Source organism: Phragmites australis, chromosome 11 (genome assembly GCF_958298935.1).
Source record: "Phragmites australis chromosome 11, lpPhrAust1.1, whole genome shotgun sequence".
Taxonomy (NCBI): Eukaryota; Viridiplantae; Streptophyta; class Magnoliopsida; order Poales; family Poaceae; genus Phragmites; species Phragmites australis.
Window position 1 is genome coordinate 32245474 of NC_084931.1, and position 23577 is coordinate 32269050.

General features: G+C 42.9%; 3 protein-coding genes across 4 annotated transcripts; all 3 read right to left on the reverse strand.

Moving 5' to 3' along the window:
• Positions 1–1620: 1620 nt before the first annotated feature.
• LOC133884823 (probable ubiquitin-conjugating enzyme E2 24) lies at positions 1621–5575 on the reverse strand. The gene is given in 9 exon segments (XM_062324390.1): positions 1621–2189; positions 2458–2769; positions 2872–3011; positions 3132–3195; positions 3305–3511; positions 3582–3725; positions 3815–3943; positions 4143–5551; positions 5554–5575. Coding segments are annotated over 9 exon segments (2700 nt in total). The 3' UTR covers positions 1621–1916.
• Positions 5576–16454: 10879 nt separating this feature from the next.
• On the reverse strand, positions 16455–19556 carry LOC133884829 (uncharacterized). 2 transcript variants are annotated; one of them, XM_062324397.1, is made up of 5 exons: positions 18061–19556; positions 17806–17922; positions 17529–17639; positions 17284–17333; positions 16455–17192 (listed from the first exon to the last, which is right to left on the reverse strand). In XM_062324397.1, exons 1-5 carry the CDS (start codon positions 18096–18098, stop codon positions 16900–16902), a joined length of 609 nt encoding a protein of 202 aa, XP_062180381.1. In that variant the 5' UTR covers positions 18099–19556; the 3' UTR covers positions 16455–16899. The 2 variants fall into 2 exon arrangements, with proteins under 2 accessions (XP_062180381.1, XP_062180380.1); XM_062324396.1 differs by having other exon boundaries at positions 17529–17657.
• A 113-nt stretch (positions 19557–19669) lies between these two features.
• LOC133884826 (uncharacterized) lies at positions 19670–21367 on the reverse strand. The gene has a single exon (XM_062324394.1). It carries the CDS (start codon positions 21268–21270, stop codon positions 19969–19971), a length of 1302 nt encoding a protein of 433 aa, XP_062180378.1. The 5' UTR covers positions 21271–21367; the 3' UTR covers positions 19670–19968.
• Between the last annotated feature and the right edge of the window lie 2210 nt (positions 21368–23577).

Below are 23577 nucleotides of genomic sequence, written 5' to 3' on the forward strand. Positions count from 1 at the left end.
AGCTAAGCAGGAAATCCATGCACTCTTTCCAGAACTCAGCACCCCTCCAGAGAAGCTTCACTTTAGGTGAGTGGGATGGAGGAGCTCTCCCGAGACTGCTTCGCCGCCTCCATGATCACCCTCTTGGTCCGGGAGTAGAGCAGTATCGACCCGGCGGATGGCACCGCGAGGCGGCGAGGGTCGACGACACAGCTGTGCGGGCAGTGGAACGTGACAGCTGGCGTGGGGAGGCGGCACGGGGCCGGCGACGGTGGCGCGCACTGCGGCTGGAACAGCAGCGCAGCAGGGGCGGCAGTGCGGTGCTGCTGCAGGGACAGCGGCGCGGCACAGCGCGCAGCGAGGGCGACGGCGCGGCGGTGTGGCAGGCAGTGGCGGCCCGACGGGGAGGGGCAGCAGGGAAGGGCGATGCGGTGGCGTGGTGGTCGGCGGCGTACGGCTGCGGGGCGGTGAGCTGCTAGAGCGGCGTGAGCCGAGTTGGCTCGGGAGGAGTGTGGATGGGTCGGGGTGGTGACCTATCCATCCGCATCTTTATCCTTTTTATATAAAAAAAAATCAACTGTTTAGATTTATTATACTTGTTACGAATTATAAGTGTCTAAAATAGATGTTTATATAGTAAAATATATTCGTCTCAATGAAATCTACCTGTATGATCTCCGATCGTTTATTTGAGCTATGGATTTAAAAGTCGAATATTTTGTTTCCATAGTCAACACATTCTTTTTATTTATAAACATTTTGGTATTACAATATGTTTGGGTTTTCACTCACGGTTCTAGCTTTCAATTCTTGCCCTTTGGTATTTATCATGCAAGCTAAGTGTGCCAAAGAAGCTACTTGCAACATTGATTGACTAAAGACAACTTAGCTAAAAAAAGTTCTATAAAAGAACATGAAGCGACAATATTTCTCCAGCTGCAAATGTAATTTGTTTGGGCCCTATAAGCTTTTCAGGGGTTGTATTGAGGTATAGTCTCATCTTCGTGCATGTATGATGCAGAGGCTGAGATAATCTTATTTCATTATTAAACAATAAGAATTGAGGTGTAGTATGATATGTTCAACTATATATTTTTCCCTACTCTCTTAAATATAAACGACTTTGCTTTCCTATATCTTATTTGACACTTATTTCAAGAAGAAGCCTTTTCTAATATCTCTCCCACACTTGTTCGAGAGAAGAGGCGATGATGTTTGGGAATAAATAACAAAACACCAAGTTCATTCCGTGTTGCTCTTTCTTATTCCAATTTCCAAATATGTGTGTATTTCCGGGAGATATGTGCAACTGTGCAATCACTTTTGGCTTAGGCGCCTAATTAACATGAAAGATTCCAAAACCAAGAAACTCTAGTGGTACATGGTATTTTAGCCTGCGTATAAATTCATTGAGCAGCAAAAATGAGAACATTCTAACAGATGATATCGATATGAAAAAGGACAAGAAGACAAAAAGTCACAACAGTTTTTTCCCTTCCTAACACATTTGAGATTGACGTAGAAAGTTTGAGAGGAGCTCCGGAACAAAATATTACGCGAGGACCCTTTTATTGTACTTGATACGTTGCCTTTGTATTTCACACTGTAAGCCTTCTTATTTCACACTGTAGTAGGTCGATATATACATATAGCTTCTCTGTCAACTATACAGACAGAAACAGAAACCATTTCAAATCACACATTACATAGTTTTCACACTCAATTCACAACACAATCCAAACCCAGCCACCCCAGCTGCCTTTAGCTAGCAACATTTCAGTTCAGCAATCATGCTTATATTCTTCGCATTTACAAGAGATACATAAGTAGCACATACACCAGGCAGCATTTTATTTGGAACGCACAAGCATCTACATACACGCACGATCATTGCCATTAAAGGGTCCCAATTTCGTGGCGAATCTATAATACCAGTGTCACAAACTATCAGTACTGATGTAGGGAGCAGGCTTGCACTGGTTCACTGTCCCCCCGGTGATCCCAGCCTCAGAGAAGGCGACGGCAAGCTTCGGCAGAAGCTTGGCAAGCATTATCTTGAAACCGGTTGAACAATTCTTGCTTCCATCCTCTGATATGTATGCATTGTCACGTGCGTGTCCGACGAGATCGCCACCAAGATAAGCCTCGCAGGCATCCAGAATGCGTGCGATGCGACAAGTGAAGTGCTCCTTGACGAACTTCTCAAAATGCTGAATTCAGACAGAAACAGATCCATCAATACATATCTTCTTAAGTTTGAGTGATTCAACTGAACTCAGCTAAATCAGTACAGATTTCCGCATTACACACTATATTCGACTCATAGCATTCTAACTTTTTCAGAAGCGTCCTTTAGATTTCTAGTTTAATTAGACCTACCAATTCAGTTGAAGCATATAAAGCTGTTTGGAAATAAATGCACAAGAACTAAGAAGTTCAAGTATTGGTCCGTACAAAAGTTTCAGAGCTGATGCATACCCTTGGTGGCTTGTGTAAAACATACATCATGGACTTGCATGACAGCAGGAAAGCATTCTCATTGTAAGTGATGGAGTTCTTCTCTCCATCAGCTTTCCCCACAAATTTGTCATAGCCCGCCTCGTTGAAATAAGGTTTTTCATTGAGAACAAGGGCCTGGAGGGATAACAACAGTTGAAGAACAGTCGAGTTTTCTGGATTCCACACTTCATTACCAGTTCCTGTCCATGTCTTCAGAAGGCTGAGACATACTTTTCCCGACTCATACAAATTTGGGTTCAGGCGGAGGCCACCAGAGTGATAGTGAACAGACTGAAAAAGAAATTTCACCGAGTTCTTTACTATTCAGCTGGGAGACACTGTGGACTGGAAGATAAATGCAAGAACAATAGAAACTAGAACGGAAGAACTTACAGGTGGTTCATGAGGATAATCAGGAGGAAAGAAAATATCAAAGAAAAATAAATTGTCATGATAAGGTGTTCCATCTGCCCCAACTATGCAAGCCCTCAGAAGATCCATCCTTTCCTCATAAACTCTTACATGAATACCATCTGCATTGTAGAAACAAAGCATACCATATAATCAGCATATTAGAAAATATCCCAACATTATATGAGAAATGCGCTCTTGTAAAATATTTTGACTGAATACAAAACAACAGGAAATCACACCTGATAAATCATTTTGCAGGATTGTCCATTCTTGTTGGACCATCTTCACCCAACCTCTTGTAACCTAGCAGAATATAAATAATCATCATTACACATAATAGTGTATACGCAACAATAGCTACCGCTTGAAAGAAACAAAAAGACAGTAACAGTTTCAGAAGCTAAAGCGTTACATTTTCGTGGCCATTTTCCTTCACAAAGTGATGGTCGGAACAGTCAGTCACTACATCAAATCTTTTTGGAATGTCATCTTCTGAAGATAGATTTGGCTTCTCAACCTGTGCCACCAACTCCAATATTGGATTTTCTTCTGACAATTCTTCTGCAGACGGCTGCAGTTCTGCCGTCTTCACAATTTCATATCGAGGATCTACCATAACCTGAAAGAACAACTTCACCTTAAAATTATGCAAAATTAACTTGGCTTATTTAACGACTAATGGAACTTACTGAGCCTGAAGACGGAGAACCATGAGTACCAAACCAAGTAGCAGCCACATTTGTTAGAAAGTCAAAAGCTGCCTTGGGAAAGACAAAAGCAGTGGCTTTGCACGAGGATCCGGTGCAGTTTTCAGTAGACTCCTCCTGAGCATTCTGAATAAAATATGTTCAGTCATCACTTGGTACATTTTAAAAAGGTGAAGCTGAAATCAGTACAATGGAGGATATAAAGGGAAACTGACATTTGCATTCTCATGGTGCATTTCTTCCTGCTCAGCCACGTTTACTGAATCACCAGTTGTATACTCATTCATCGATTCTAGTGAACAATCCAGAAGCCTATCTAATCCAATTATTTCAAAATGTTGCACCTGACATGGACAAGAGAGAAAGATATGTTACCAAAAGTTTTTCCAGACCCATATCTCTCAAAAATAAAAAATAAAAAGATTGGAAAACATAACTGATAAGAATTAAGAAAGAAATGCAGCTTAAGAAGGTAGACGCCTAACCAAAGATGACTGGGATCGGCAGTTACGAAGTTAGTGGCAGGGTTAAAGCTAAGCTTACCTTGGATATCACACCATTAGCCCATTGGACTTCAATTCCGTCACCCTTGTACCCAAGAACATTTCCAATGCATGATAAGAAGCCAGAGTAGGTAACCAATGATTCCCTGCTTGCTAATGACCCATTTGTGAGATCTGCTTCAGACTTGTCTATGTTCACAGCTGACCTGATAACGACCTCACCAGTGCAGAAGGAGAAATCCGGGTGCTCTACCAGCTCATAAACACTCACAGTCTCCACAGTGGGGGCCCTTCCATATGTGACAGTGTCACTATCTGCTGGAACAATCCATTTTACATTTACAGTTCGCTCAAGTGCATCCACATCTCTCACTATCCCAGTTCGCTGACATCTAACAGCATCCTCTACTGTCAGTTTCTCTAGGACAAATTGACCAGGCCAAAAATCATGATCACCAAGGGTGCTCACAGGAACCAGTGTTTGGGGTTCCAAACCAAGAGATATACTTCCATTTTGCCACAGAACATCAACAATGCTCTTTGTTTTGGCAACAACATATGTTTGAGAACATCCTGAACCGCAAGTCTCAAAATCCATGTGCATGCGAGAGTCGCACATCCGGGCCTTGGTAGGAAAACAAGACTTGCCAGGATTCATCCAGAGGCATCCATCAGCATCAGCCATAAGAGCACACCAGTCACCCAATTGCCAATTAGCATAAGGGAAGCATGACAGCAAAGTGAGGTTCTTTGGGTCCTGAAAGTTTGGAGGACTGGATGATCGATCTCCCCAAACATTTGTTACAGAGGTGATCCAGTTTACATGCACCAACCCAACATCTACGTGAGAGACAACACCTTCATCTCTACTGGGCCGCCATGATCCACACAACCATGTTGCCGGCTTGGAAACCGAAGGATGGATAATCCTCACATGTTGACCTGGATAGTAAAAATAAGGTGCATCTTCAAAAAGGATAGGAGGAATGGGCTTCAGTACATCAGAATCCCTTAACAGCATTTCACATTTTGCCCCATCACTGAACATAACAGTAACCAGGTCAAATGCCCTGATCACCCGTCCAATCCATGGTCCCAAAACCACGTAGTCACCAGAAACAAAGGATCTCACTCTTGAAAGCTTCTTGCTGTTGACATCTTTTATTATGTCACTAGAGCTTGTCTCCAGGTCAACAAACATTGTGACACCGACCACACGTCCCAGCTGACCTGAGGGATCAGAAAGAGGGCAGACGATGTCCCCATGCAGAAACCCCCTTTCAAAGGTCAGAAAATTGTCAATCTTGCCAATGCTCTCGTCCAGACTTGACAGGATGTTCTGAGCATGGTCGATGTATGTGAATTCACATTCTTCTTGGTCCTCGCTGTCACTGGTCCCAGTGTTCGACTCACTATCCGAGTCAATTGCAAACAAATCCATGATTCCAATCCTGCAACACCACGTTTGGTCATTTTAGTATGGTATAAGACAACCTTGTTAAGAAATATTATATTAAATGCAGACCCACCTTCTTAGAAAATGGGAGGCTTCAGGATCATAATGAGTAAAAAACGTATTGGAAGACAGACTTTTTACAGTGCTTGCAAGGTATTGAGAGGTACCAGCAAATACCAACCCTCAATTAACTTAAGTGTAATTAGGTCTATATTTTTTCAAAACAAGGTAACTATTAACTATTCCAAATTGTCAAAACCCTTGGTGCACTGACGATTGCTCTCTTTACACTTTAGTCCTGCTATTGATCATTGACATTTTTGTTGCTCCATATGCTTAATTCTTCTGTGCTTCCCTTTGGCCATGACAACCATGACGAGAAACCTTGTGGAGATGCTTCCTTTACGACCTTACATAATATGTTATATGTTAATAGATTATCTTTTCTGTTGATGTTGATGTAACAATTCATCTTTATCTTCCTTCAATTTTGGGACCATGATTAAATTAACCACGTAACAATTGGATAAGCATTTCTCTCTAGCCTTCTATTCTCAATTTGTTACCTGTCCCATGACTTCAGTACCTTTAATTATGGATCATTAGACTACAACTCATGGTCATTAGCTCGCAGGCACCGTAAAAAGTCCCATTGAAAGAAATGGACATATTACCTTCCAGAGTACTTCTTGATATTCAGTCTTCCACTGAAAATTCACCACAAGAGTGATATTTTGGTAGAACTTATGTGCATGGAGCCAGCACACTTGAGTGTTAATGCTAAAGGAGAATAACCTTGACGTAGCTGCTACTACTCACTGCCGAAGGATATTTACCCAAATAGTAAATAAGAAACAGTAGTACCTAGTGCCAAAGGAGATTTGCCCAGATGTAATCTGAAGCTAAAGCTAGTTCCAGAGGAGATTTGCCCAGAGAGCAATCTGAAACTAGAGCTAGTGCCAAAGGAGATTTGCCCGGAGAGAGAGAGAGAGAGAGAGAGAGAGAGAGAGAGATCTGAAGCAAAAGCTAGTGACAAAGGAGATCTGCCCAGAAGAACTTTTGGTAGGTTATTGCCAAAGGAGATTTGCCCAGCAAATCAGCTGATGTACATGACAGACGAAAATTGACCAGGAATGAAACCTTCTGAAGTTTCCATCAAACTAAATGAGAATTTCCTAAGAGAAGATTATTTGGAAGTATCGTCGCTGCAGATAGTTCATCCAATGAGGGAATATTCTCAGGATAGTCGATCCACAGGATGACGCGCCCCGAACTATGTTTGCCAAAGGAGATTTGCCCTAAAACAAGGAGAATGGAGGTAATTCCAGTAGAGGAAAACCAACTGACAGGTGGATATGCTTTGGATGATCAGAGGACATAAGTGGTCAGTGGTAAAAATCCATAATTAGGCCGAATCGCACAGAAGAGAATATGCCACCACCCGATGACTAGTACTCATCAAGAAGCAACCAAGATAACAACTTTTCATCAAAGAGGGCTTTGCATAAGCTGAGATCACGGAATAGAGCGGTCCTTTCAGCCCAATTGCAAAAGATCAGCAGACCCTGCAACCATAGCAGCAAAAAGATTAGTCCAAAAGCTCATCTTACTACAAAAATAACACCATTCAAGCAGAAAATAGCTGATGTGCTTTACTTTGCTAGGCTATTTCCTGGAATGGAGTTTGATTTTTAGGGAAATGGAATGGACTTTGTTGTGAATAAGCATGGTTAAAAGCTAAAACAGTTTCTTAATCGAATGTTAATGTTGAAAAAAATTGCAGATCACAATCAGCTATCTTTTTTCTCATAATATACAAAATTCGAGAAAATACTTTTCTAAGTTTCGACACATCACATCACCAGTCCTAGTGATTAAGGAAATCTTATTCAGTTGCAAGAAACTGCTAACTAATGACAAGAAAAAAATTGCCAAATAAGTTATTTTAGGGGAAAAGAAGATAGAAAAAAATAAAGCACAACAGAAAACATATACCAACCATATCTAAAATAAGAATCATTTCACAGCTTATGAGCAAAATAACACCTATAAACACATAATAAACAAGACTGGACGCTTGCTTGAAATGGATTTTTTGCCTTTTATGCCAGCCTTTATGAATTCCCATTCTCTTTTCAAGAATGACAGACACCATCTTTTCCTTTGTTAAAGGAAACAAAGCGACTACCAAATTCACAATAAAGCACAGCAGACAGTGCAGGTCCATGATACAAAAGAGAGTAAGCAGCCCAGATATAGATCTATACATAAGCATTCTGCGCACCCAAAGAAAAAAAACAATATGACATGATTCAACTACCTAACAGTCAAGGTATCAAAAGTCAATGCTGCTAAATCAGCAGCACTGACAATAGTTGTAAGAAAATACCAAAATGACTATAGTCCAAAACACCCAAAAAAATCAATAAGCCAGTTTAACCTGACACAAAACCTATTGAGATAAATAGGAAAAAAAAACAAGTGGATTGAACAGATAAATAGGAAAAAACAAGTGGATTGCACAGCATGTAAGGAAATAGGATATAGAAAGATCATTAGTTGAAATGCCATAAGAAAGAGTAAGATTAGAGCTTCGATTGGTACAAACACATATACAAATAAGCATGTAAAATGTTCATTCTCCAACAGATGTACAGTAGAACAGTAGAATGCCCTTTGAGACAAAACAAAATTAAAATGCCTAAATTGGCAACCTCAAATCAAAACTGGGACAAAGAAACATCTGAAAGTCCATGCTCTAATATAAAAAAGGTCATTTGAGAACTTGGCTTGTAAGACTGGATTTTTCCTAGTAAGAAAATGGTGATAACGACAAATTGCATGGACTTAGGCATCGTAATCACTCATAAGCAGCTAAATGACAACCCATCCAATAAACAAGCCTGCCAAAAAAATAAAATTCAACCAATTATCACTCCTCCATGCTAGCTACGTCCTCTTAAAAACAAACAATGGAGCCAAACTAAATCCTAGTATCCTATACCATAATCTAATATGGCAAAATTCCTCCAATCCCACAACTTGAATTCAGATGTTTTTCTTTCCATGAACTACAAAGAGCTAACGACATAATCACATAACACCTGGGACACCCAAATTTCAAGACATGACAGAACAACTTAGAATTCATTATACACGCTTCCTGCATTTCAGGCGCGCCCGCTGGATTGGGTGCCGGATTTAGAGGGAGGCTGGGGGCGGCGGCCGGACAGTCGTAGGAGGGCGGGAGGTGGGGGAGGGTGTCACGGCATCGCGAGAAGGAAGAAGTCGCTGAACTTGGTCGGGAGAAATAGCTGCAGTGCAAGGTTGAAGATGAACAGAGAAGCTAGATGGACCGTCGATTTTATATCAGACGGCTGAGAGTTGTCGACGGAAGCAAACGCTAATTTCAGGCACTGAAAAATAGCGTCATCGCCACTGAGCAGTCGCCCGCTCTTAGAAACGATCAAACGGTTCGGCGTCTGGTGGTCGCCGAGGCAGGAGCGTGGGACGCGCAGCGGCTGGCGGCGGCACGGAGGGCAGGCCGGCGGCGCAATCAGCAGAATGCGAAAGCAACCAAATTTGAGGCTGGCTAAAATGGCATTCATACCTGTGGCAATTCCAACCCGCCACCATGCTTGCTCCCACGATCCCAAGAACCCAAACCTGATCACCGAAGAAGAGGAAGCTACCCTCCTCTTCCCTCACGCCTCAATCCATCCCCGAAATCTTCGACCATGGCCAGCAAGCTCCTGAATTCCAACGGCTCCAAATCCTCCAACCTAGGAAGGAATCAACAACCAAGCCGCACACCACCACCACCAAGTCGCAACAAATCACAGCCCAGAGCAGTGGAACCCGGAGCCCGCGTGTGCCCTGATATTTCAAGTGGCAGTGAGAACGTGAGGAGAGAGGGCACAGACAGAGCCTAGATAGAGAAAGAGAGCTTCTTGCTGGGAGTTCGGCGGCTGCTCGGGTGGTGGTGGTGCCGGTAATTTCTACGGTGCGCAAAGGCGTCGCCTTTCTGCTGCTGCGTCCAATTTTTTTGGTTTCTTTAATTGGGGGCGCGCCTAATTGCGCTGCGCTAATGGGATTCCATCCTGCCACTTGGGATCTCGCCTTCTCTTTTCCCCGAGTGCTGCGAACAGGAGCTTGGGCTCTGGAATTTTCTTTCCTCCTCCTGCCGTGCGTGCTCGCCGTCTCCTCGCGTGAAGTGAACAATGGCGGTAAGCCGATACTTAGCCAGTAACTTGGCCGGTTAATGGAACTGCAAGGAAGCGATTGCCGATTGGGTTCTTCTTCGCCGTGCCCCGTCAAATCTGTTTCTCTTTTGACGGCATTATTGCCCTGGAATTCACAGTTGTTCCTGGTGAAAATGTCCCTCTTTGATCTTTTTATCCCACACGGACTTCTTGCTCACTTCTCGGCTCTGCGTCTCAAAACACTGTGGAAATATTGTATGGAAAAAATTGACCATTCTACCGTCTATCCATATTTAACTGTTGGTCAAGTTCTAAATATGTATACCATTTTTTAAAAGTTTTTCGTCCCAAACAAGCTTAAAACTGGCACAGTGCGCGGAAACAAGAAAAATGACTTCTTTTTTCTGAAAGTTGGTAATTTTGGATTCTTGGGCTCCGTATGAAACACGAGAGATCTTTCTCAATTACTACATAGACTGAATTGTTTTCTGTAAAATTCTCGAGCTCTAAATGGGACCTTATTTGGAGGTTCTAAGGACATTAACGAAACCAAAAAGAACTGTTCAACCTAAAAATGGTAAATTCCAACTCTTATTTGGAGGTGATATTCCAAGTCCCAACTAACCCGTGCCCACATGTAAAGCTCCCTGCACTCCCTACCCCTGAAAGTGCACCCATCCTTTGCAGGATCCCGGAATCGCATGCAGAATATCCCATCCACATAGCCGTTGCACGCACCGTGCAGGCGGCGCAACAACACAGGCCTCTCCTTTAGCCTTTTGCTTGGTGACAGCCACTCCTTTAGCCTTTTTTTTCCCGGTCACATTCTCTGACTTCGCTTGAGAACAACAATACTTTGATTTTGATCCATTCTCACGATCTAAAATGAAAAGTCCGGACCAATCGCTACAGTTTTGTTGTACAGTGATTTTCGGTATAGTATTTTCCTACCGTATTTTCCGCTTCAAAATCACGTTAATGCTGACATATATTACCGTTCTTCTCTGACTTTGCTCTTGCAAAGTCAGAGTACCGGTTCTCACCGAAGAATGTCAAATATTAGTTAAGTTTTTAGTTTTAACAGATAAAAATAGTCACCAAATTTATCGGAAGAAGCACCAATTTCAGTGGTGATTTCGAATTTATCTGTTGGGACCCTCCTTTTCGAATGTCCATTTATGACAATGTGATTGCATTGCTTGCTCAGCTCTCTCATTGTCTGAATGTTAAGGGATCTTGTGATTGAAGCAGTGGTGGTGATGGCAGTGAGAAGGGCCAAGTGGCATGCTCAGCCTCAGCTCGAGGGATCATGTGATGCCTCCACTTTTTAAGGTATCTCGGTTGGATATTCTAGAGAACAAGGAACGGAGTAAATGTTGACAATGAAACGAGATGGATGATCTGCAGCATATGCTTCCATCTGATCTAGATTGTTACTAAAGAGTGTGGGTTCAATAGCAACTGTATTTTTCATGTTTGCATGATGACTCGGTCTGAGATATTAGGTCGAGCGTTGAGGTGGTCTGTCTTGACTTTTTGAACACGGTCCGTTTGAACCGGACATGGTGGTGTTCGAGTTGGCATTCCACAACAACGTATAGTGACATCATTTTATTTTTTGATTACAAGATGACGTCTACGCGCACACATCACTACGTATGCACACTGCACTGTATAAGCCTATATCACAAGTCTACATATAATATCATTGAAAATACTCGTGTATGCATAAATCATAAGCACCATAATTTGAATTTTGATGTGTAGAATTATACCCTCACGTCTCTATCATCACAACAAAAAATGCTTCCACACATTGACATCATTTATACTCCCTTCGTCCGCGAATCTTGCCACTAGATCACTTTATTTGCTTGCAAATATTTGTCACCGTACATTTCTCAATGTATAATTTCTCACTTCACTTTTACCAATAATTTCCTACCCCGCGGCCATCTCCAAGAAAGAAAAAGAAGACAGATTATATTTGACATCGCAGCCTTAGTGGATCAGTTTAATATGCATCGACCGTGCAAAGCATGCTTTTTGGTTCATCTTTCCATGCAGCACGCATTATTTATATATCATTTTTTTTAAAGGTCGGTAAGAAAGTTGTCGAGAGATATATTAGAAGGAGAAAAACAAAAAACAAACAAATAATCTTCCTAGTTTTCTGTCCAGCTCATGAGAAAGAAACCTGAGTTTACATGAACAAGCTCCACATAAAAGAGCATCTGCTCACAACTCGATAACCTCCTAGCAAAAGAGAGAAAACGGCCATAATCTTGAAACGGGCAAAAGGTCAGGTAGCTAAAATTATTCTGAGCAAACATTGTTAATCCGAGCAGTACTCCATTAACCTTTTCTTTTAAAGTTAATTTGCAGCTGCGTCACTGCTCCACTAGCGCAGTGGGGAAGGCGATTTTTTAGTGCCCCGTCTGGAAGATATGAAATGCATATTTCTCTTGCATCGTGAGCATGGTAACTAGCTATGATGTGGCACCAGAAATGAAGTAATGTAGTACATTGAGCTATCGACACATCAGCTTCGAGTTGTGTTGTGTTGGTTGAGCTGTTTTAGCAGATGTTACTGCTTTTGTTTGTGAAAACATATCGGGTCTTAGTGGAACTATAATTAGTTGGTCGAGCTATGGTATGTCAAATCTGCAGGGTCAGGAACTACAATTAGTTGGTCGATCTAAAACCCACTCCGGTTAATTGATGGCTCACATCCTAGATAATTTGTACACATGCTTATAGTAAATCAAATGCACTACCTGATCATCCAATCAACGGCTCGGATCAAATGCCTGTACAGAGATTTTCCTTTTTTACATCATGCAAGATCTAAAAGGCACTTCCCACTGTGAACAATTTGCACCATATATGCAGGTGCAATCTGCACCATAAAAAAACTGCAACAAATCCAAGTCAGAAGTCACCTTGTTGTGTACTGTGATCAGCACACAGCAGGCTAAAGCAGGCGTCTGGACTGTAGAGGCACGATTTACACATGCATACAACAAAGTCCTTTTCTGAAAGGGAAAATCTTCCAGGCCCAATGCTTGAGAGCTAAATAAAGGCAGAAAAAGGGAGGTTTTTATTTATTAAGATCATATAGAATGTTAACAAATAATCTCGAACATCCAACCACCCAATCATTATACTGTAGCAATTGGAGGACTGTTTCCTACAATGCAATGCTGCTGTTAATAGTGCTGAACTGCTGCTTCCATTTCAAGCTCCTTTTCGCTCCACCAAATTAATTCGTCATGGCACAAGAACCATGTTCAACTATGCAATCAGTGATGAACTCGTGCAATTCCCACTAGATCTTGAAGCCACTAAGTCCGAAGGACCTACTAAAGCGTTTAGGTCAGCGAATGTCTGTTCCTATTATCTGATGGAATATAAGGCATTTTTAGTTTAATTTAATCTATAAATAATTTATAAGTAGAAATTGATAAACTGATATGATTATATCATCAGAATATAATCTAGATATGTGTACGAAAACACTACATATGATTAGATCTACTATACTCAAAATTAGGAACTGCAGGAAATAAAGTACGACAAACATGATTTTTACGTACTGGTCCTGCGTGGTGAAGGTTGCTAAAGATACTGGTTACACCGTGTTGATGGCACGATCGATCCTGCCGATGACGCGCCAAAATTGTTGACAATGACAGCGGGCAGCGCCCAAGCGACTAGGAAGACGAGCCGTGGTGAAGAACTTGAGCAGTCGTGCGGAGTGCTTCCTAAAAATTTTATTCACCCTCTCCCGGTGCAAGATCTCAAGAGCGAGGATTTCTGAGACATACTCTCCCGGTTGCCAGTGCACGCCGACGCCAGAATGGAGTAAACTACAGCGGCAGTATAATAAAAAGAGAAAGAGGTAAAACATTAACTCTTATATAGACTCACTAAATGAGAGCATTTTCAATTTTAATGCTACTCTCAATTAGCAGTTTAAATTGTACGTGTTCCCAAAGAGGTGGGAGCCGCATATATATAGGGGAAAACCCCTCACCTCAACCTCTATTAGTAATATAGTACTAATAAAGGATAGGTCTCAACATAGGTTACCTCTCTACAATATAAGCCTTTAATATTTATTAGAAATTATTATATGGGCTGACCCCAATAATTCTAACATTATCTTCCTATTGTGGGCTGTTCCATTGTGGTATTGATATGAACAACGGAATGAAGGTTTTTTTGCAATATTTTGTAGATTTTAATGGAAATGGATTGGTGAAAACAGAGAAAAGGAGTTGAGAAACATTGTTGTCATCAGTAGATGATGTTAGACAGTGTTTGTTAATGTATGTTTCAGGAAGGCAATATAGTTATTTTATTTTTTTGGTTTCAGGGAGGCAGTACAATTTATTTGCATTACAACTGATCATGGAGTATTAGAAAATAGTTACATGGAGTCTTTGTGACACAAGGTTTATAGCAAAAGTACAGGTAACTCTTGCAGCATATGCCATCCATTGTGCTATCAACTTTCCAAAGAATTCAGTAGATTAATGTTTGGTTAATGGAAGCTTACTAGAAAAATAATCAGATTAGAATAGTCTCAGAATCTTCCTGAGTCCAACTTTACAAATAAAAAATACGGGCCATTATTGCAGCATATTCTGTTGCACTCTTAACCTTCCAAGCTAGACACGGCTGCAGGTTGAGATTTTATGAATGGGGCCTTACAAGAGAAAGGCCCAAACCACTCTTGCAGCATATGCTCTTATGCTTTATCCCCTTTAGCCTTTACCCTGAATTTGCTACAAAACAAAAGTGAGAGCTTCAGCTAAGAAGTGTCTACAGAATTTATGTTCAGCTGCATATATACTTCAGTGCCAATAGAAGGTGGATCAACAGGAAGATGATGGCCTTTTTTTCTTGTCACAAAAAGATGATTGCAAGTTGCAACAAGTGAGGAGGAGGAATTGGATAAGCTCTACTTCCATGCAAGATGAGACTATGACAGAATTAAAGTGGGATGGGAGGCACCTAAAAAGGCAGATGCAAAGCAGGATGCCAGATCAGTTCTTTAACCCAAAAACAGGCACTTGAAGAGGATATGCTCCAATCTGAATGCTGGGAACAGTTCCTCCATTACGGTCCAGGATGGATGTGAGATCTGCAATGACACCCACCAATGGTGGCGCGCTGTCTTTGGCAAAGTGGCTTTGTGCATCATTGCATTGCCTCCAATTAGCTCTGACTTTTGGTGTGGCGACTTTGGATTGGTGGAGGCTATGTGGATGAACATGGCTCCCAATTAGCCCTGATGGCGCATCTCAGCAGTCTCATAGACAGACTTCAGTGTAAGATGTGCAAAGATCATGAATCATGACACTTCATGTCAGTTCCAAGTATATGCATGTTGGTTTCTGCGTTTTGGTGCTCAGGCAGGATGTGTTTCTAATGAATGTTTGTTGATTTCCTTGTAACCGTAGCATCATGGTAGCCAAATTGTTTGCTTCATCCAAACTGAAGGTTTGGAATTCCATGCATGCATATTCTTGCGTCTGCATTTTTTGTTCTGAAAATGACTATCCAGTGTGGATGCATCCTTTGATTTATTTAGTCACGTACACATAGCTTTGCAGCATGTAATGTTAAATCTGATAATATAAGATGACGTGAATCAAATTCAGGAGCAGATCATATGCACGCACCATGCATAGTCAGCTCATCGAGGCTCGACAGCAAATCAAGACAGCAGCAGCAGAAGCAGAGGGGAACGAGTCGACATCACTGTAAGGCCAAGATTTCTTCGCTTCCTCCTCCCAAAGCAAAAGAAGAAAAGAAAAATATAGATATGCACGCATGTACATGTACGTATGTAAAGTTGTAAACTAAAGCAAAAATGAAAGTTTGCAACCAGAATCACACAAAATGACCCAAAAGCAGTTCACGCCGGAAGTCCAATCCACCGTAGAGATCACCAAGCACACACTGGCAGCACCACCGATCAGAATTAAATCTATTAAACTGTAGATGAGTAAACTTATTACACACCACGGATAGTTTAACTATAAATAAAAGTGTTCTTGGGTGCTAGTGCTAATTGCATCACCATGTAAATAATGCCTTGAGTTTTACAAAGTGGATTCAGGGAGAAGAAGGAACGAAAAAAATGCACAACGAATAAAAGATGGCAAGTGGCTACTACGTTGACTCGAGAGAAGGTGAGAGGACAAGTATAATTTTATTTTATCTTATTTTTTACAGGTCGATGGTGGATACATTTTTACTGTTTCTGTAGGTTTCATGGGGCATATCTGAGTAGTATAATACCAAGTAGAAAGTGACATCAGGCAAATGATCAATATCATAGCTCGTGCCCACTAAGGATTCTTTTAACCTTTTTTCTTTTTCTCGTTACCAAAGCTAATGCGACAACACAACTGCAACTTCAATCAAAATGGATCTAGCCCTACTGCAGAACTGATCCAGGAGCTGGATGATATCTACAGCAAACGGATAACTCCGACAGAGCAACCGTGTTCAGATGAGTATCAAAGAATTACATAGTGCAAACGTTTTTCTTGCATCCTGCGTCTCCTTTATTTACAAGCTGCAAATTCTCCCAATACATCAGGAGCGTGGGCGTATGGTTTACAGCTACAATTGCGTGAGCAAGCGCTTACAGTTTCAGCTTCAGATCCGGAATCAGACAGACACGAAACATTGCAGTTTCATTATTACATGGTTGGGACGGTAGAAATGGCACTTCCGCACTTGATGTATCACAACACATTAATAAAGGATGTGCGTCCAATAAGTAACACAAAAAAAAAGGAAAATCAGCGTCACTGTAAACTACAACAGCCGATTCACATCAGAGCACCCAAACTGCTCAAGACATTGGCCCTGCAGTCCGAAAGCTGAGACAAGGCTTCATATTTCATTTAACCTTTGAACTGACAAGAAAAGAAGCGAGATTACACAGGCATCAACTATCAAACTGCGGCTGAACTTCTAAGACCAGCCTTGAGGATTGCCTGGGTATTGCTGACATAAACAAAAGGCACTGTTCCTTCCTTGTTCGGCCTGAATTTAGGCAGAAGCAGCAACAGTCTCTGACTTACCTATTCCTTCAATGTTGGTTATTCTCAGTTTTGTCAATTCCTGGAAATGATTACAGAGGTACAGTAAGAACTACAGGATCCGGACGGACAGGGCAAATCCGAAAGAAACACTAGCTTGTAAGGAGCACAAGCATCTGCTATTTCACGAGACAATACAAAATAAGAATGGAATCTAGTATTTAGACAAACTAGAAAAATTTGCATGCTATCCCTCTTGAGCTCAATTACAACGCTATGAATCTTTGCAACATGGCAAGCCAATCCCATTTTCGAAAAGAATTTTTTAGTATTGATGAAGTAAAATGGATTGTGGTTGCTGAAAAGGCCTGCATAAAGGAGGGCAAATGAATCAATTTTTAAGCAATGACACTTAAAGGTCATTTGCAAAAACTCTCAACATTGAGAAAGATGTCTCACCAGGGATAAATAAGTAAACCAGTGTATCAGACAGACAATGCACACCATTTCTGAAACATTATGCATAAGCAGCTTTTAGTATTGTTGGTCTTTCTCTGAACTGATTAGCCAAGTCCAACTAAACTAATAATTTATGATCATAAGTTCCACCATACAGTACTTGAAAGCAATGCTACAAATACATTCTTCAAAAGATGTGGTAATGCTTTTTGTAATGAGATAACCACAACTGCACAAAAACACACCTGATCTCGTGCAAAATCTCCTTGAAGCGACTTGTGCCATCAACCGAACAAAGAGATGCTTTAGTTCTTTGAAACCATCCTATATCTTCACAAGATCCCTGTAGTGTTGTCCTGAAACGATGTAAAGTCCTGTGAGCATACAGCAGATTTTAGCATTTACAAGGACAATGAGACTAACGCTACATGGGCTTGATTTCTATACTGCAAGATGCGACAGGTAGACAATAACGTATCGGAGCAAGACGTAAAATTTGGAATATGGAAGGTATTAACTAACCTGGTTAGTTTGGCATGAACCTCACTTGAAAAGAGAGTCCACAGATCTCGCACGCAGAATGCCAATATTTGTGCCAACCTGAAGCCATGCAGAAGATAGGAAGACCTGCCATATGATCTGACAGCACAAATAGTTGCATAGTGAATGTGAGATAAAACACAAAAACTCGTGCATAAGCAATGCAAGATTTCTTTCCAAGTGTTAAAATTTCTCTGAATCAGCTCTCTGATTGATGAAGAATTAAGAAAACTGAACCTTTGATAAATATTGGAAAAGCCTTTACTGAAAATCATGCCTTCAGATATTCGATTTGCAGGTTACTCTTCTATAGTATTACCAACAGATAATACGTATGTCACTTCATGAATATATCCTGTTGTGCCAGGCAGTGATCTTTCATAGCAAGCAGAGAATTGGACATATGACGTTGAGGAATCCAATCAATGCACCCGAGCAGATTTTCTGCAAGATAAAAAGACAAACACATTAAAAGAAAGAAAAAACACAACAGAAACACCGGATTTCATGTTTCTCCCTCTTTTGATTTGTTTCATTTAGTGGTCATCAAGCACATCATTTCCAGTCCAAACCTCTGAAAGTATGTGCCACTATTGTCTCAAAAAAGAAAGGTGCTCCCCTGTCAAAATGGCAATCCATCTAGTACTCCTATTGAAAATAATGCAGTCTGATTTCCAACTAAACACTCCATAAAAGTAAAGAAAGGAAAATGGGAACTCTGTAATTAGGAACTGCTAATCCAGGATCAGAAGGGGAAAAAAAAACAATGTGCACTGAGATATCAGCGTGTCCAAAGTGTTGATGATTTCATCAACCAAGACATACAAGCTCAAGGTGGTACCTATTAATTGTGTCAGGTATTGTCGGAACTGCCAGCCAAGGTTTTACAGTACAGAAGATCAGTACGAGGCAATGGCGCCTTGATATGGGCATGAAAAGCAGTTCCGTTTGGCATCTCATCTGATCTGGGCGCCACTTTACTGTATAAGCAGTCATGCACACTCCAGGGACAGTACAGAAGAACAGTACAAAGAATGAAACATGAACGTGCCAGAATATTGGCACAAAGCAGACAGTGGTGGGCAAATTTACATCAATTCAAAAAGCAACAAATAACTCTATGCTGAAATTTTGAAGATGCTCGCACCAACATGGTTCATTAACAAAATTCAGCAGGGGAAAAGTACAGTTCCGGGACAAGAGAAAATGGAGTTGCTGAACAGCGATGTAAGCCAGATAAAAAGATTTATTTAAAGATGGTTATTCAAGCATGCAACTGATAATTGTGAAAACATTGAAGCAAAAGTTATTATTCCTTCTTTCTTGAGAGGATTTACAACATGAAGTAGTCTCCTAGTTCAAGATCACCACCACTTAACTCCAATGTATTAAAGAAATGAAACTTGCCTAAGGTCCTCGAAATTAACTCCAATGTATTCCAAATTCCAATGGACCTAACGCCCTAACCTCATGGAAGTGAGAATACTCACCACATGTCAGTATGTCACACCTCCGACAATTGAAGTAACAATTCATATGGTGAATTTTGCCACAGGACATCCTAAATATGCTTTCTTTACTAGAAGACATGGGTGCCAACATGCTTTCTTTACTAGAAGACATGGGTGCCAACATGCTTTCTTTACTAGAAGACATGGGTGCCAACATGTTTTTGCTCAATTCATGTTGGTTCAGCAAACAACATGTTTCCCTGTGTGAAAATTGGATGACAGTGACATGGTGGCAGAAAATACATAAAAGTCAGACAATGCATATAATTCCACCTAATATACCAGATATAATCATTAAGTAGATAGATAACGAGAGGTACTTCAGAGAAGACAGGACAACACAAACATATTCTTAGATGAACACAAATTTGTAGCCGATCCAAATGGATTACATAGTCTTAGCAAGAAACAGTTTCACCATATTTCTATAACCCAAAGGCTTGAGCTTCTAAGCTAACAAAACCTGAAGAAACAACTTCAGACAAAACCTCTGAGGGACCAAATGTTATAGAATCCTACGGTATAATTGTTAGGTGATCTTATCAAGTGAATATGGTTCTTCCAGCTGATTACAATTGATTATACCGCAGGATGGTTTTAACAGGCATCTCCGGCAGGAGTATCAACTGTAACCTTATACCTTTACCCTGGTCCTTGTCCTCTTGACCTTATCTCCATCCGGTTTCTTCCCCTTACTCTTGCTTACCTCCGCCGAGACTTCACAATCATCTCCTCCACCCTTCATGCTCTTCTTCTTCTTCTTCCCCTCCTCGATCTTCCCCTCCTCGATCTTCCCCTTCTTACCTTTTTTATTGTCCATACTGGCCTCCACCTCATTTTCCAATGCACGCTTGACCTTCTCCTTACCCTTCTTGCCAACCTTCTGCCCCTCATCAACAGGAACCACGATACTCTTCCTCCTCTTCTTCTTCTCCATCTCTGCCTGGACTTGTTCCTTCATCACAACATCCTCATTCTGCTCCTTTTTATTCCTCTTCCTCTTGCCACTCTCCTCATTTGCAACCCTCTCGCCACCATTGGCATCTGCATATCTTAATGCCTTCTTCTTCTTGTTCGTCACCTTCCCCGCAGTCTCCACTTCTGCAGCATCAATGGCCTCCCCGGCACCAACTTCTCCCTCCAATCTCACAACCGGCACCTCAATCTTCATACCCAACTCTGGCACAACCTGGTAAATTGGCAGCGCGACCGAATCCACCGCCTTCAAATGCAGCGCCCTTACATTAGCCCACTTCTTTGGCACCTTTTCGACAGCCGTCTCCACCGCCGCCATCACATTCTCCACGATCTCCTCTTCCTCCATGTCCAGCCTCCCCACCTTAATCCCAGAGCAGGTCCCCGACCGCAGGTACAGAAAAGTCGAGCCCAGCACCTTACGGACCTGCTCCGGCCACCCGACGCGGGTGAAGTCTACTCCGATCGGAGCCTTCTTGGTGGAGTAGAATGCCTTCCCGAGGACGCGCGGAAGCAGCGGGAGGATGGCGCGGTCGGCGATGAAGAGGTCGTGGGATGCGGCGAGACGGCGCCGCGACTCGTACGGGCGGTAGTCGGTGCGGAGCGTGGAGAGTGGGATGACTTCGGAGACGGGGAGGTGGAGCGACTTGGACGCCTCGAGGAGGTCGGAGGCGGGCGGGGACCGCGACTTGGGGCGGTCGTCGGCGATGACGCAGACGGATGCGCCGGCGTGCGCGATGATGGGGTGCGGGAGTGGGAGCAGGCGCGGCCTGGTGACGGGCGAGGCGGGGACGCGGCGGAGAGAGAGCTGGAGGAGGACGAGGTCGTCGCGCTCGTCGGCGAGGAGGTTCGGTGGCGCGGCTGCGGCGCGCTTCTTCATCCACTTGGTCAGGGAGGCCACGGCGCCGGCAACCGTCGCTCGGGGCACCGGGTGTGGCAGCTGCGGCGGCGGCGGCGACATGGCGGCGGCCCGAGAGGAGAGAGGGGTTTAGGGTTTGATGTGCGGGGGTGGGATTGAGTTGAGCCAGGCCGGGTACATTTTATACGGCTTCACCTACCTGCCAGCATTTGCCAAGACGTTTTCCGACATAGTACTAGCAAGTAGCAACTCGGACGTAAGACGTATCGGACGGCTCGGTTATCCTATAGCCCATCATCGATTAATAACTCAGTCCATCCTTGATCGTCAACACCGGTCGAGTCGCCCTTCACTCGTCACTTTGCTCTGGTTACCTCGTCTCGCCTCGCCTTCTCTGTCACTTCCCCATTTAATTTGATCCCCTACCACGCCGCCCCATAGCTGCTGCTCCCCTCCCAGATCGAGCTCGCCACGGCTCAAATCCAGTTCCCTACTTTCGTCTCATCCTCTTCCTCTTCGGATTGACTCATTTTAATTATTGTGTGTAATGTTGTAATGTCTTTTTTTACGAGCGAGGAGTCATACGGGCACACGGTGATGGGCGAGCTCAGCACCGAGTGATGGGGAAGTGGTGACAGCATGCAAATAGCGAGCTTGGTCGTGGATGCAGCGTGGGCCGAGTGCGGATGGGTGAGCTCGATGAGGCGACGTCTTAAGGTCATGTTGTACTGGTTCTTTTTTTAATGTTGTACTCATGTATTTATTTTGTTGTAGCGATTCTTTTTCGATGTTGGAATCAATCGGTTTGAGAGTTGCAGCGGATTCTTGTGTCATATTGCACTTATTTGATTTGAATGTTGCGGTGGTTCTCGTGTGATGTTTCACTTATTCATTGTCAATGTAAAAAAATATAAGGATCCCCATCGAGATGGCCCGCAACGATCGGTTTTGGCAGTATCAGCTTTCTCTCTCTGGACCAGGCCCACCGCGTAACCAGTCGGCGCCAGCCTGACCGCGACCCTGACCTTTGGAAACTTCCCGCGACCAGCCATTGCTGGTCGCAGGGTAGGTACTCGTCTAACCTGTCAAATCTCATTTAATATCTCTACTCATACCATTTTCCTTCCCTAGTTGTTTCACTCCAGCAGAGGCGGCATGGCCGGTGCAAGTTACCGTGTCCCGTCCTGCAACATTAATTGTTACAGGACGGGTTCGCAGACGCGACAAAGGGCATGGCAGGAGCGTGTGGGAAACCATCGATGGGACACGCATCTCAGTGCTCTAGGGGGAGGCACAGCGCAAGCATATCTTGTACTGATAGTCTATCCAGATCATCTAGGCAGACATGAGTCTGTTTGTTGGGTTCACATGTAAAACTCCTACCCCTCTAGAATATAAAGGGATGTCTTTAAACGGGGGAGAGCTCTGGAGGAGAAAGAAGAATACACATAATGTAGGGCTATTACCCCACATGGGACCTGAACCTGGATAACTCTGGTGTTCTTGAGCAACAAACACACACATATTCCACAGGCACACCCGGAACATCGATCACGCATCCACTGTCCAGTATGCCTCAAAATCATTGTCAGTGATTTACCCTTGACATTTGGCGCGCCAGGTAGGAGGCGCGCTTTCGAGTTCCGATTCAACCCGAGGACGAACAGAGGGGTCCACACTTTGCACTTCCGAAATGAGTAACAATCACTTCCCGTTGGGTATCATGACCTCAGAAAGGTAACCCTTTTCTCCCCCAGCACTAACCACCCATCGATAGAAAGGGAGAATCTTTGTCCTACCTTGAAGGATTTTAAGGCGTCACAAGCGCAGTACTGGTCCCTAAGCGAGACACGCTTCCACCGACCAAGAATGAAGGAGCACAAGACCCTGCATCCTTAGATACATGGTTCAATTATGTTTTTTCAATTAGTAATAGCATTGCAGAGTACGAGGGCATCTTCTCTAGAACGCGAGCAGCACCCGCACGGAGGGAGTAACACCTACTAGCGATGAGGGACTCACTATTGGGTGTGACTCTAGTGTCAAAGGGTTTTTCAGTGCTCGGACCAAACTATGGCGACATATCACTCTAAAGTAAGAAAGCTAGAGTGACGTGACATCGACTAGGAAGTCATGCACATACTTCGTAAGGACTATTTCCTTAGCTGATGGGCTGGTTCGTCTGGCCTCTTCTTACGAACCCGCCCCGGTCAGAATCTTTGGGAAAAAAGATTCACACGACCACCTACTGTGGTCTCGGATCAACATGGAAAGGATGCTCCGTTGGGAAACGGAACACCAGAGGCAACACCTTTGGAGCCAACGCCTCCCTCGGGTGGCTATCATGTGGTCGCCCTGCTCGATTTTGGTACAGTCTGGATGGATCAGATTTTAGACTACCTTCAGAAT

Bases quoted from the DNA above. Each gene is read 5' to 3' on its own strand.
- LOC133884826 (XM_062324394.1), bottom strand. From the start codon at position 21,270: ATGTCGCCGCCGCCGCCGCAGCTGCCACACCCGGTGCCCCGAGCGACG.
- LOC133884829 (XM_062324396.1), bottom strand. From the start codon at position 18,098: ATGATTTTCAGTAAAGGCTTTTCCAATATTTATCAAAG. The intron at 17,658-17,805 runs GTTAGTTAATAC...GTATGCTCACAG, and splicing joins GTTCATGCCAAACTAACCAG to GACTTTACATCGTTTCAGGA. The intron at 17,193-17,283 runs GTGAGACATCTT...TCCTTTATGCAG, and splicing joins GGTTTACTTATTTATCCCTG to GCCTTTTCAGCAACCACAAT.